This window comes from Periplaneta americana, chromosome 8, assembly GCF_040183065.1.
Source record: "Periplaneta americana isolate PAMFEO1 chromosome 8, P.americana_PAMFEO1_priV1, whole genome shotgun sequence".
Classification (NCBI taxonomy): domain Eukaryota; kingdom Metazoa; phylum Arthropoda; class Insecta; order Blattodea; family Blattidae; genus Periplaneta; species Periplaneta americana.
Genome location: NC_091124.1, coordinates 19,755,110 through 19,769,922, shown reverse-complemented (window position 1 = coordinate 19,769,922; position 14,813 = coordinate 19,755,110). Strand labels below are relative to the sequence as shown.

Here is a 14,813-nt window from a genome sequence, read left to right as displayed (position 1 = left end):
TGTATTACCTATATGCCAGAGAAGTTGCCTAGCAAGTACGGTGTTCATTCTGAAGAGTACTTACCAATATGTACGGTAACACCTGTAGTGGCAGGAATGTGAACTGTTTGGAAACGTGTACTGAGGTGGGTTTTTTCCTTACTGTTGGGATATGGGGAGAGGGTTAAGACGATTACTTACGTATTTGTTGACATTAACTTCGACAGTCAACATGGACACGGAGCATTTGATTTGTGTTGTGGAATGTTGCAGTACGCAACCGATAACAAATACCTTGCTTACGACTTGCCCGCGCAAAACACAGTTCGAAAGAGGTTATGGTAGCACACAGACCATACAGACCGCCATCTGTTGCTACGACGTTCAAGTTATACTGTACACGTTCTCAAGTTCAGATTGAACACCTTGATTAATAGGCAACTTCTCTGACATAAAAGCTGAAACTCACTTCAAATCGCTGACTCATCAACAGTGCGTCATGACACACTTTGAAATGAACATCCAGTAGTAGTAGTAGTCTGCAGAATTTTTTTTGACTCTTTAAAAAAATAATTCAGATTTCCATTATGTTGAGTCTACACAATCTTCATTCTCGGTTAAAACATGTTTCTGTAAGAAGTCTGGCTTCATCCTGAAAAATTATTACATTACTGATTGTGGGATGTTTTCACGTGAAAACCCTACTTTCCTAATTCAAATTAGTTTAAAATAAAACAGTATCTTCAAGTAGGCAATGTTGAAATGTCAAAAATGTTTTTTTTTTCTTTGTGTTTGTTTTTAACCCTTAAGCAGTTGCGCCTAATTTCGTCACATTAAGAATCTAGCAGGGTGTTTCTGACACCCAAAATACAGGGTGTTTCAAAAATACGGGGCATAATTTCAGGTATGTATTTCCCACATGTAGACAATCAAAATAGTTCATTACAACATGTGTCCGGAAATGCTTCAGTTCCGAGTTATGGCCTTCACAACATTGAAATTCACCGGAACGTTTTTCTTTCCGCAGGTCGTTGTCATTACAGAAGATGTTCAAAATGTCCACCTCCTGCTTGAATACAGACCTCACATCGATGTCTCATTGACCTGCGAACACGATCCCAAACTCCAGGAGTATTGCGTATGTCCTCAGAACATGCCACAATTCGATTCCGAAGGGATTCCAAATCAGGCACTGGAGACGAATAAACCAATGATTTTAAATGGCCCCACAAGTAGAAATCGAGAGGGTTCAGATCAGGTGAGCGTGGAGGCCAAGCAATTGGGCCACCTCTACCTATCCATCGATCAGGAAGCCTTCGATCCAAGTACCGGCGAGCCGTACGACTGAAGTGTGCAGGAGCGCCATCATGCAAGAAGTGAATGTGTTGACTATTGATCAGTGGAGTGTCTTCTAAAACATGACGTATGATTCCGGTGAATTTCAATGTTGTGAAGGCCATAACTCGGAAATAAAGCATTTCCGGACACATGTTGTAATGAACTATTTTGATTGTCGACATGTGGGAAATACCTGAAATTATGCCCCGTATTTTTGAAACACCCTGTATAATGGGTTCTTATGGGCTATTTTTTTAGTGTACAATTAAAATATCGCTTTTTTATTTTTATTTTTACAACTATATGAAATACTTTAATATCTATCACAATGTTATAATTAATGTACAGTAATGGTAATATTTCAATATTGGTTCACATGTAATATTGGAATGTCTATTCACTCCTAATTTACTTTTTATCTTCCTTTCCAGACCACTTTCTGTGCGCACAGTCACTACTTAACATCCATTATTATTATTTTACAGAGGTATGGTCAGTTTAGTCACTGTCACTCTTTACAATATAAGTGTGGGATGTTGGTGTCGCCCCACACCACTTAAACCTTTATTATCTCGAATTCCGATTTCAAACATGTTTACAGTTATTGTTGCCTTACCAATTCTAAGAAAGGTACTGGAAGTTTTAGAAGTACAGACTTACTCAATATGCAGTTAACAGCTCTGTATATATGTGACAAGGGTGTTGACAATATCCTGCGCGACTACTTAAGGATTAATGTTCTGATCGAGTTAAAAGCAGCTCTCACCGCTTCTAGCCAATATTTAAATTTAGTGACTTTTACCAACTCTATCTATTTATCATTGTTGTCCAGTCTTGCAAAACAGTTCTTTGAAATGGACCCAACTTATGGATGCCTTATTGGGGTTGTTGGACAATATCTTCATTTAGGTCAAAATTACATAAATTCTTACTTAACAAATTAATTGCTGATTAATATTTATTACATATAATGAAAGTAACATCTGTCCATTCTTATTATTATCATTAATTTCTCTAAATAGATTTACAAAACCTTTAATGGCAAAATTTCTTTACATTAATATTCTCATGATAGAAATATATCTTAGATTTATACAGTATATATTTTTTTTCTCCCTGTAACATACCGTCGCTCGGGGTGACTTTGTGCCAGGAGGGTGACTTTGTGCCATTCGTGCATTTCATAAAAAATGTAAGGAAGTAGTCTTTAAAACCGTCACAAGGTTTTAAAGACTACTAAACATAAGGAAGTAGACTTTAAAACCTTGTCACGGTCTTAAAGAATACTTCCATACGTTTTTCGCGAATGGCACAAATTCACCCTCAAGGCACAAAGTCACCCCTCGCGACGGTAGTTCTAATAAGCTTATATTAAATTAATTTTCATCATTTTACTAGCTATCTCAAATTAATTATAAATGATTGAATTAAATTAGCTCATAAATTAAGTTACTACTTTACCTTATAAGTTTATCTAAATTTAAATAAATATGTAGTCTACTAGTCGTTAAAACTTAACTGAAGAATATTGCTGGAGAACCTTTTAAGTGCAGTGTAAATATTCGTAATTTAAATATGTATTGTACTGATTAAGGCTGGTTGAGTGGAAGAGAAGGCCTTATGGCCTTAGCTCTGCCAGCGAAAATAAAACATTATTATTATTATTTCCTGAAGATACAGTCAAAACAGATATTATTTTTAAATCTATGATACAATACAAAAATCTCATCATCTTGCTGTGTGGATTGAAAGATTTGAATCATCGATGAGATGGTTGTGAAGTTCACCCATGATGATTATGGAAGAGTAGTATATAATGATTTCGGAGAATGTGGAAGTAACCTGAGAAACCCACTCAGAAACCATCTTTGTTCAGCATAGATTGTTCTTCTGGGTCTAAAGTGTGAATAGTCAATGTTTCAGTCATTTGGCAACCAGCTTCTTAAACATTTATTTCTTTCTTCACATATTATTCAAGAAGTTAATAAGAAGGAAGTAAATGAAAAGACAATAAGTAGGCTATCATAATCTGGCAAATGTTAAATCGAAAAAGATATATGTAATTTTAATTATAATTTATTTTCCACTTAAATTTGGCAATTAAGAGAGTACAGACAGATGTAGAATAAATGTTACAACTATGTACAAAAGCGTAATACTTGTAAAAGTATCTCTTTCTGCATTGAAAATGTAGTTTACAATTCAACAAAACACTATGCATATATACGAGTAACAGCATAAAAACAAATGCATTACCGTACTTCAATAGCCTTAGTAAGAAGTTTATATTTATAGAAACTCCACTCCATATAGGTTCAATCATTTTCATATTTGTTTTACACATTGTAGTTTTGTTTACTGGAAAATTCCCACAGCAAATTACCTTTGAAGGACTAGAACATAATTCCTTAATATTCATAATAGTTACTTCCTTATGATTCACATCACACCAAGCAATTTAACATTGGATATCTACATAAGTGCATGAGCAGTCATGTAAATTTGGGGGCTATCCTCCCCGTGGTTACAACATTTATGAACTTATGGAATACATAATTCTCTCTTATAACATTAACATTTCTAATGTATTTGCCATGATCCAAAGACAGAATACATTTCGATATTATGCATATAACAAATTAAAATTCACATTTTTAACGAAATATTTATCAAAGGTATAAACTTTTCTTTTAATTTTTTATCAAGACAAAATTGGACTTCACTTAATATTTCGTAAGTAGCAGAAAACAAATTTTTACATGAAAATATTTGCAATATAATACAAAGTTAGAAATGAAAAATTCAGACAACTTTTAATCTCAGTCGTGTTTTAAGCGTATAAAAAATATTTTATAACAATTTTTGCATCTCTTCTATACATCATTAATAACAAATTCATAACAGTATGATTTGGTAATAAGTACAGTGACCTACTACCTCAGAACAAAATACAATATTCGTTCAAAAGATACTAAATGCAATAAGTCTGAAATCACAACTAGCACAGAACAAAAGATACAAATTTTATTACTAAATATTCTCATAGGTAAACTTTCTATTCGTTGATATTTATGTTTTCTTAATCTTCAAGTATTAGTGTTCCATTTTCTCAACTTTACCTAACATTTCAAGCAATTCTCATTGGAATGTAATATGAAATGCAATTTATCTCTGGATCTTGCATTCACTGTAGTACTTCAATATTCAAGACATCAGTAACATTTAAGCACTACTGAATAGAAGATGAACCGTTAAAGAATATACATTGCTAGAATATAGAGTCGTTACCTTCTCTTTTTTATTATCATTATTAATTTAATCCAGTGTTTCTAGAGTTAAGTGAATTTTGTCAATTTTAATAAGTTTTAAGACTGAAGTTACATTTCATAGTTCCAGAGTTGATATTAAGATTTTTAAAAGCTTTTTCCTATAAGAACTTACAAAATCACTGTTGTATAATAAAAAAAAAGTGTTACAGAAATCATAAATCATGCATTGCTTGAAAATTGATTTGAACATCACGAAGCAATGGAATAAAAAACAGGGCTGAGGTAACATAATACCAAAAGTAATCAAATAATGGTATGTGAAAGAAAAAATTATGAACACAAAGCACACCGCAGAGTCAGTCATTAAGGAATAGACACATATCTCCAAAAAAAAACAAATCATTTTCTTAAAATGCCATGATGGTGAGATGTGTTTTCCGACTCCTACATGAAAAATTCCACTCTGAAATGCTACTGGATTGATAATTATTTTAAATGCATACATTGTTTAATGTAAATAGTAGGTATATCATTGCTACACCTCCAAAATCCACCATGTGTTTTTTAAAAGATTTTGCAGGACAAAGAAAAAAGCATTGCCACTTTTAATTCCCTTGATTTTCAAAGCTACTTTCGGTATAATTTCAGTCATTACCATTAAAATGATGAAAATTATACGGAAAATAGCTTTGAAAATTCAAGGAATTAAAAGTGGCAATGCTTCTTTCTTTGTCCTGAAAAATCTTTTTAAAAACATATAGCGAATTTTGGAGATGCAGCTACAATATTCACTTCCAGTGAATTTTCTGTAAATGCCAACGCTGAAGAGTGAATAGTAATTTTTATTTCTCCCTATACCACATTCAGGGTCACATGTAATTTTATTTTCTAATTACATAAATATGACTTCAGCCGAATTGAATTAAACTCAACTATACTCAAGAAACAACATATATATTCCTATATAAATATCTTATCTGCACTATTGCAATCTTCATTTGATTTCATGTTACTAAATATGCATAGAGTGTTTGCATCTAAGTATACAATTTTATTTTTCTAGACAGGTCAGGAACTGCATTCTAAATCAATCTCCTTCACCATCTACAACTGAATCTGTCCTCAAATCATCACCAAAAACTTGCATTGTGCTCACAAAAACACATATCCTAGCTCTCACTCATTCTAATACATTACTCATTAAAAGAACAGCTTATGTTCTCATACCTTGCATTAACTTTTCAGTTATTTTAAGTATCTCAGTGCCCACTACACACATTCAGATATTTATCATCCTTGTCTATAAATATGACCTTTCAAGTTTTAAATATTTGACATACATTTTGCATTGCAGAGAATATTACTAAATTTTTCTGTCCCATGTATATGGCATTAAAATATAAATTCTTTACATAGCGTATGTAATATTACAATTATGACAAAAGCAAGGACTCAAAGTAACTTCCAATTTAATAAATGATGGGGCATGAACCAATATTAGGACAGGTTACATGAACCCATTGAGCAAATAGAAACATCACAATACTATGTTTATAATATGTCAAGGAAAACAAGATTCCTTTCTTTCAAAATATCTTACTTACACAATAGTACCTGATAATCTATAAATAAATGTTAATTACAGTCTATTTCTCACCCACGAAAAGCAGAATTTATTTTATATAGATAGGCCTTTATCATATCCCCAGCAAGAAAGAGAATCCATCGAAAATCCTGTTTATTTAGCTCTCTTAAACCACAATCTGAAAAAAAAAAAAAAATACAATTCTTTTTCAACTAATCTCATTATGACTGGTTTGTAATCAATTTCGCATCGTTCGATATCTTAAAAATAATGACTAACTTAGGAAGCAATTAATGTCCTCTGCGTTCATCACAGACCTAAGACGTTCTATCATTAATCTCCCTGTGAGTGATGGTTATTATTTGGAAAGCTTGGTGAACTTTTATGGCTCTTGGAACTTTTGCTTTTTGATTTTGGCAACTTTTCCCTCTTTTTCGAGGATGAGGAGCTTGTGGAAGCAGAATCGGCGGGAGACGAAGTGTTTGAATGTTCCTGTTCCCAACTACGACCTAGTGACTCTCGCATACTCTGGCCATCCCCTTCATCATACGTGTCTACATCGACTTGTATCATGTCGGTCGCTGAACCAACTTCAGGAGTCTGGCTGCCAAGTAAGGAAGCCCTAACAGCACGTCTCTGCTCGTCTGAATGCTGTGGACATCTCATAGAACGCGTACATAGTCGTCTTGTATGTTCCGAGATGACACCACAAATCTGCATTAGAAGATTTTTCTTTTCATCGTATGTCATTCCATCATAATTCATATTTGAAGAATTTATATTTGATGAGCTGACTTCATTGCTAACATTACTTTCTACAGTTACATCTCCATTCCGTACAGTTTTCTGATTTTTTGAACGTCGTGTTCCATTCCTATCTCTCTTCTTGCGACGGCGGTCCGAAGATGCAGTCCAATCAGCGTCGTCTTCATCATCACTCATCATTCCACTGTAAGCTACACTTTCTTTGCTGTTGTTTGCAATTCTTCTGCTAGCAATTCGTGAACTGTTTCTACCCATTCCCATACATTTTGCTAGATGCGGCGCAAAGCGGGAGGCAGCTAAGCTATGCTTGCAGGTAGGACAATAACAAATACATTCTTGTGCTTTTTTTATTGGTTGCTGACCAAATATATCCACATCAGAACCATCAGCTATTTGACTGTTTGTTTTTTCATCTGGATTTCCATCATCCAAATCAAACAACCCTGTTTTTGCTGCATGATGGACATCAAAAACAATGCCTAAAATGATTTCATCAACAAGTTTTTCAAAAACACTGTTTGCTGCTATTACTACATTTTCAGGGTTACTCATGTAAAGCTTAAATTGTCTGATAAGTTCTATTTCCTTTTCTTCTGTACTTGTCATTCTGTATATAAATCCTTTCGCATTATTATTTTATCTCTCATGCATTACACTAACCAAAAGTTCATTATATATTTCAGTTTTTTGTACTGAAAGATCCAACATTAATAACTCATTTGCAGTCTACGGGATGAAGTTCATCCGATGTATGTCACAAGATGAGGCTTATTTACACTACAAACGCACGCACACAGGTGCATACATACGCAGACACACTCATACACACATAGAAATTCTTTACAACATAAGTTAACATCTGACAGATTCATCTCAACATCCGGCTCACTGAACGAATTACATACAAATTCAATACCACGCTAAAATTAAGGTTAGAATTCCGTAGAGCTCGCTGTAGTCGAACTTTCCCAGATGTCAAAGACTGCATAACGGAAAGCCAAAAGTACTTTATTATAAGTTTCAATAGCGTGTTTGTAATACATTTAATTACTATTTACAAATTGGAGAAATGGGATAGTTTATTTTTGCATTATATGACACGTATGAAATGGTTAATCTCATTGTATTCTAATCGTTCAAAGCCAAAGAATATATTACGGAAAATATAATACTCTACTATTCCTACAGATCATAATTCTGAATAAAACCTAGATTATCTAGATAAAACATAATTATGTTCGGTATAGATTGATCCTCAGTAACAGTTAAAAAGACAGAAAGAGACAATCCATACGTGTATAGTTTAAGAGCCTTCATAATAACATCACTAGACTAGACTATAAATGTGTGATATTGTCCTCACTGGAGACATCGCTACGTTCATCACATCGAAGCGATATCGAAATGACAGCATGTCTTTCTCTTTTATTATTATTTAATATTCTTTTGTCTAGATAAAGTGAGATATATTCTTCGTTTCAGACATATTTGTATCATCTATGTGCGGAAGATATTACCCAAAGACATTATATTTTCAGTTGTTTTATATCTTTGCTATTAATATGATCTCTGATAACTGTAGTGAAGTATAGTGTCTTTGCTTTAGAGATTACTTGCAATTTGCAACCCCACCAGCGTAATGGTGGATTATTACATTTTATTAGTCACATTAACAGAAGAGAGATGCAGATGCTGTACAATCTTGATATTATTGCATAATGCTAGTGCCATCTGATCATATATGAGCTTCGTTAGATTTTTAAGCATAAATCTAAGTGGTTTTCGAGTAATCACAACTATTACTATTTAATTTCTTGGGAGGAAATGAGATTTCATATTGCAAACAAAAATCGATGAAAACAAATGAAGAAATGTTAGTAAGAGAAGATTATAGCTTCTCAAATTACGAGATTGTTTATAAGTTTAGTATAACCTACTCTGTTGTATGACTACTGGTGTGTTTGTTGAACGTAATAGTCATCTGTTCAGACCTACCTGTTTTGATCAAGATCAGCCCTACCGGTACTTTTTTCAAATAATAATAATAATAATAATAATAATAATAATAATAATAATAATAATAATAATATAATTAATTGATTAACTAGTGGACTTACTCGTGTTAATTATGTTAACACGATGTTATGTTATAATTAACACGAGTAAGTCCACTAGTTAATTAATTATATTCAAGTGTTAAAAGTAGTGTACGCAAGATTCAAAATGGATAATAATAATAATAATAATAATAATAATAATAATAATAATAATAATAATAATAACAACAACAACAATAATGGTTAAATAACAAAGCAAAAGTTTATTATCACACCAGTTCAACACTGTAAATAGAAAGCTTATCTTGATGTGACTCTGTTAAGATTTGAGATTAGGAAGAAAGGAAGTGAATAATATTGTGCCTGAACTTTTTTTCTTATTGTGTAATTGTAAATTAAGTAGAAAGTAGTATTACTATTACACTGTCTTAATGACCAGTAGGCCTACATCGACTTTCCATGCCTGAAATCATATTGTCATAAAAAGATAGATTAGCTTAATGAATGAATTGCAGTCCATTATATACATATCCCGAAGATTATTTAAGAATAGCCCCTGTATAGGTCATTTTTATGAGATGTATATAGAATGAAAGCTTTTAATGTCCATGAAGCTATTATTTGAAATATACGTGAAACGTTACAATATGCAGGTAAATTGTACATTTTTATGAAATAATATGCTATTTTAGAAAAATGTAGACGTTTCGAAATATTGGATACAAAATATTTTAGCACAAGATTATATATCTGTGTGTGTTCATTTTTTTTATCACACAACATGTTTCATTACACAATGTAATACCACAGTCTAGTATATACAGTCACGAAGCTCAATACGTAGTAATATGCATCCATAGATAATTGCTAACCACTAGGATCGCTACTATCGCCTCATTACAGACAATGCGAATTAGTACCTGCACAGTCTATTGTTCCTAGTACGGTACCTTCATAAACTCAAACTTCGTGACTGTATATACTAGACTGTGGTAATACTACATGCATTGGTATGTGTGTGTAAAATGTCAGCGATGTATGCAATGGAGAGGGAAAGGAACTGGCTACCATACCTTATTATTTCCTGGGTTAGTTGTCTCATGAGTGGTGCCTTATTGGTGTCACTTGTGAGGTGTATAAATATATCGTTCATTAAGTGAAGAATAATTTTGCCAGATCTCGTATAATTTCATTATACGTAAACGTTAGACACAATGACGATTCAATGATTTGCTTTATTTGTCACGAATTTATCCATGTAGCAGTTGTTACCTCAGCCCAAAAGTGTTAATCTCTCCAGCCATTTTTATGCATATATTTATATTTTAATGTCTGTTTATACTTTCTTTCGTTTCATCCAGTGGTGTATTTCTAAGCAGAAAAAGTTTCCTGGCTCTGCGATTCTGGTACTACCGGTAGTAGTTGCCATCATCATCATCATCATCATCATCATCATCATCATCATCATCATCATCATTATCATTATCACCATCAGACCACGGAACTTTATGCACTAATAACTCTAAAAATATGCATACAAATATGCAGTAAAAACGGTTTAAATATGCGTTAAAAATTTTAATATATGCTGTAAAAACACTTTTTAGAGAATTATTTGCTTTAACATGATATAAATGAAAATAATTTAAATTAATAAATGTCATCAAGCCATCGTCATTTTTATTAAGTCGATCTAAGTGGCGCACTCGGTAAAGTGCTAGGCTTTTGTGCCCAAGGTTGTGTGTTCGATCTCGGCCCAGGTCGATGGCATTTAAGTGTGCTTAAATGCGACAGGTTCGTGTCAGTAAACTTACTGGTATGTAAAAGAACTCCTGCAGTACAAAATTCCGGCACACCGACGACGCTGATATAACATCGGCAGGTACGAGCAGGGGCGGCTCGTCCATAAGAGCTGCGGAGCTGCAGCACTCCCTGCTTTGACAGGAAAATAAAAATAATATTTATTTTAATTTGTAGAAGAATTGTTACAGCTTTTATGGTAAATTGCTTTATATTTCATCTGGCCGGGAATATGCACTATTATCTTATGCATAATCTTTTTGCGCGTTGACTGTACTGGAATTGACACTGCATTCAAAGTCGTCCTGGGATCTGCAGGGTGGGACAGCTCATAGAGAGTGTATCTTCCATGTTCAGGGGGTAGAGAGGTGAAGGGAAGCAGATGGAAACTGCCGCTGTTTAAAACCTATATTTCGCTGCAGTGGCTTGCAGAGCCAGACTACAAGGGGAGATCTTTCCTCCTCTCCGACACCGCTATTGTAATGCTACGTCAAATGGATTCTCTATTCCCTTGAAACTTAATGACAAAATTTTTATTTTCTCTTCACATACTTATTGTTGTAGAATCTTATCGAGTTAATATAACGAAATTAATATTCTCTTTTGCTTTATTATTACGTATATATTCAGCCTCCAGCAAAACCTAATTTTTGCCTTAACTCAAAATGATTGCACAAGTAGAATCGTTTTAATATAGCACGTAAAATACGAAAGAGACTACAGACGTGGACAAATTATTAGCAAAATTGGAGATTTTTATTATATATTTTTACGAAATATGATTCTTCAATGTAGACTACAGTTCACATCTTTGCGTATTACCAAATTATTAGAAAAATTGAAGATTTGTATTGTATATTTTTACAAAATTTGACTCTTCAATTTAGACTACAATTGATATTTTTGCACATTTCCAAATTATTAGCAAAAGGGAAGATTTTTTTGTATATTTTTTTACAAAATTCGACTCTTCAATTTGGACTACAGGTGACATTTTGGATATTTCCAAATTATTAGCAAAACTGAATATTTTTATTATATATTTTTACAACATTTGACTCTCCACTTTAAACTGCAGTTGACATTTTTGCATATTTACAAATTATTAGCAAAATTGAAGATTTTATTATATATCGTTTACAAAATTTGACTCTTCAATTTAGAATAGTCTATATTTTTGCATATTTATATCTACTGTAATTATAGAAATATGCAAAATTGTCAGCTGTAGTCTAAATTGAAAAGTCAAATTTTGTAAATGGAATTATCATAAAAATCGTCAATTTTGTTAATAATTTGTCCACGTCTGTACTTTTCCACTCTTAGAACATTGCTTTGGTGTGACTCTTAGTACCGTACCTTAACCAGTGCAAATGTGCAAGCATGAGTGTGTGTGAATTACAGAATATTAATTTTATTTTTCTCAACTTTCCCTTGCGGAGAAGATTGATGTAATGAAGTGAAATTAAATGGTCGTTCGTTACACGACTTAAATCTTACTCAAGCTTCATCCAGCCGAAATAGTGCATATACAGTATGTAAGGAAGTATAACAATGAAATTTACGCTAAGCATTTGTGGTTACGTGGATGTGAACAAAAAAAATTCTGTAGTTTGTTTTCTTTGCCTCCTCTTCGGTGGTGATACTGCATAGGCTAGTAGCGGTGTGACAGATTTAGGACATTTAGTATTAGTATTTATTTATTTAACCTGGTAGAGATAAGGCCGTCAGGCCTTCTCTGCCCCTCTACCAGGGGATTACAACTATAACATGAACAACAAAATTACAATTACTATTAAATTTACAATTACAATTACAATAAAAATTAAAGTACGACAAGAATACCTGATTAATGAAAGCTAGACATTTTATCATAGAAGTTAAGAACAAAGAATATTTTTGTATTTACTGAATTACAAATTAAACCTACAATAACAAAATTCTATAGTGATGAAATTACCGGATATTGAAATATTTTGTGATAGATTAAGAGAACTATTTACAAGAAACCATGTCTGAACGAGTCTCAATTACTGACCAAGTGCCTAGTAAGTTTGCGTTTGAATTGAATTCTATTTCGACAGTCCCTGATGCTAGCAGGTAACGAATTCCAGAATCTTGGCAGGGCTATTGTGAAAGAGGATGAGTATGAGGAGGTGCGATGGGATGGTATTGTTAGTATTGTTTCATGGCGAGAGCGTGTGTTCAGATTGTGGTGGGAAGAAAGGTAAGTGGAGCGAGACGACAGGTACGAAGGAATAGAAGAGTTCAAGATTTCGAAGAGAAGGAGAAGTGAATGTAAATTTCTTTTCTTATCTAGTTTAAGCCAGCCTATTGCTTCCAGGGATGGGGTAATGTGATCATATTTACGAACATTGCTTACAAAACGTACACACAAATTATGAGCACGTTGAAGTTTCGTTTTGTTGTCGCTGGAAAGGTCAGTCAGTAAAATGTCAGCAAAGTCAAAATAGGGAAATACAAGGGTCTGCACAAGGGACTTTTTCAAGCAAGAGGGAAGATGAACATTTATCCTTTTTAGCACATGGATAATAGAATATACTTTTTGCCCCTAAAAATTAAAAAGCATGAATCTTCGCAATCTCACCTGAAAAATGTTGTTTCATTGGCTATGTTAGGCAAAACTAATATTGCTGCGCAACTAAGTGAAGCGATTAGGACAAACATTCTCAAACATAATCAAGAAATGAGAAAAAATAGTGAAATTATTTTAAAAAATATTGATTTTGTGGGTAATATAAACTTCCCCTTAGGGAACATGATGAAAAAACGATTCGAAGAACCCTTGGTGTATATCGTGGGTTGCTACAGTTCGTGACTAATCTAAACGAGCCTCTCAAAAATAATTTGGAATATGCCACTGTTTAAAGGTAGTTCTAAAACAATTCAGAATGAACTTTTAGATTGCATGTCGAATGTCTGACGATCTGAAATTCAGACTGAAATCGATGGCATTAGTTTTTTTTTTAAGCGATTATGGCAAATGATGCCACAGACATCTCCCAACTAAGTCAGGAAGTTTTGATTTTTCGATATGTAGTGCATTTATTTTTGTCCTATACTTATTAGTAATGATATCAAGAAGTGAAATTTGTATGTACCAAAATCTACTGCAGCTCCCCCAATCCACAAGTTCACGAGCCGCCACTGGGTACGAGCGTTGTTAAATAAAACATAATTAAAAATATATAGGTATATTAAATCTAATTTCTCTTCAAAAACCGATTTCTTCAATAATCTTTTCTGCTACTTTTTTCTTTCGGCATATCGGCCGTTAAACTTGTAAGCAGATTGATTATGCACTGGTTCTTCGTTTGATTGTGCAGTAAAACTTGTTGAAATGAAAATTTACACTCCATGTGACTTCAATGTCGTAGGTGTTTAACTTTCTCGTTAGCCACGGTGTTTAAATACATCCAGTTTTGTTTCTATGAAATCAGAGTGCATTGTCGTCGCAGTAGTTTCATGACCTCAACAATAGCCTACGTGACTTTACTATCGCTGGTGATCAGGGGTTCTACTAAATCAGACTAAAAGCACAGTCTAGTATATACAGTCACGAAGCTCAATACGTAGGGAATATGCATCCATAGCTAGTTTCTAACCACTAGGATCGCTACTATCGCCTCATCACAGAATCCGAAATAGTACCGGCACAGTCTATTGTTCCTAATACTCTCAACAACTCAAGCTTCGTGACTGTATCACAGTCTACTATATACAGTCACGAAGCTTGGGGTGATTTTATGCATTTCTCACGATAGTTGCTAGCCGCTTGGAGCGTTGTGAGTACTAGGAACATTAGACTGTGTCACTGCCATCGTGATCTAATTCATGCCGTAAGGCAGACCATGTGATGTAACTCGCTTAACCCGATCACGAAGGGCGGCGTTTCAACCATATAAATGCATAAAGAGTAACATATATTTCTCTAAAATGTAGTGTAATTGCATTAATAAAATTTAAAACAATGATTAGGAGACACTTCAGACATAATTC

General features: G+C 33.5%; 1 protein-coding gene across 1 annotated transcript; it reads right to left on the bottom strand.

The window, feature by feature from the left end:
* Positions 1-3,377: 3,377 nt before the first annotated feature.
* Sgf11 (SAGA associated factor 11kDa) lies at positions 3,378-8,458 on the bottom strand. The gene has a single exon (XM_069832506.1). The coding sequence runs from the start codon at positions 7,540-7,542 to the stop codon at positions 6,505-6,507; it is 1,038 nt and encodes a 345-aa protein (XP_069688607.1). The 5' UTR covers positions 7,543-8,458; the 3' UTR covers positions 3,378-6,504.
* Positions 8,459-14,813: the final 6,355 nt, after the last annotated feature.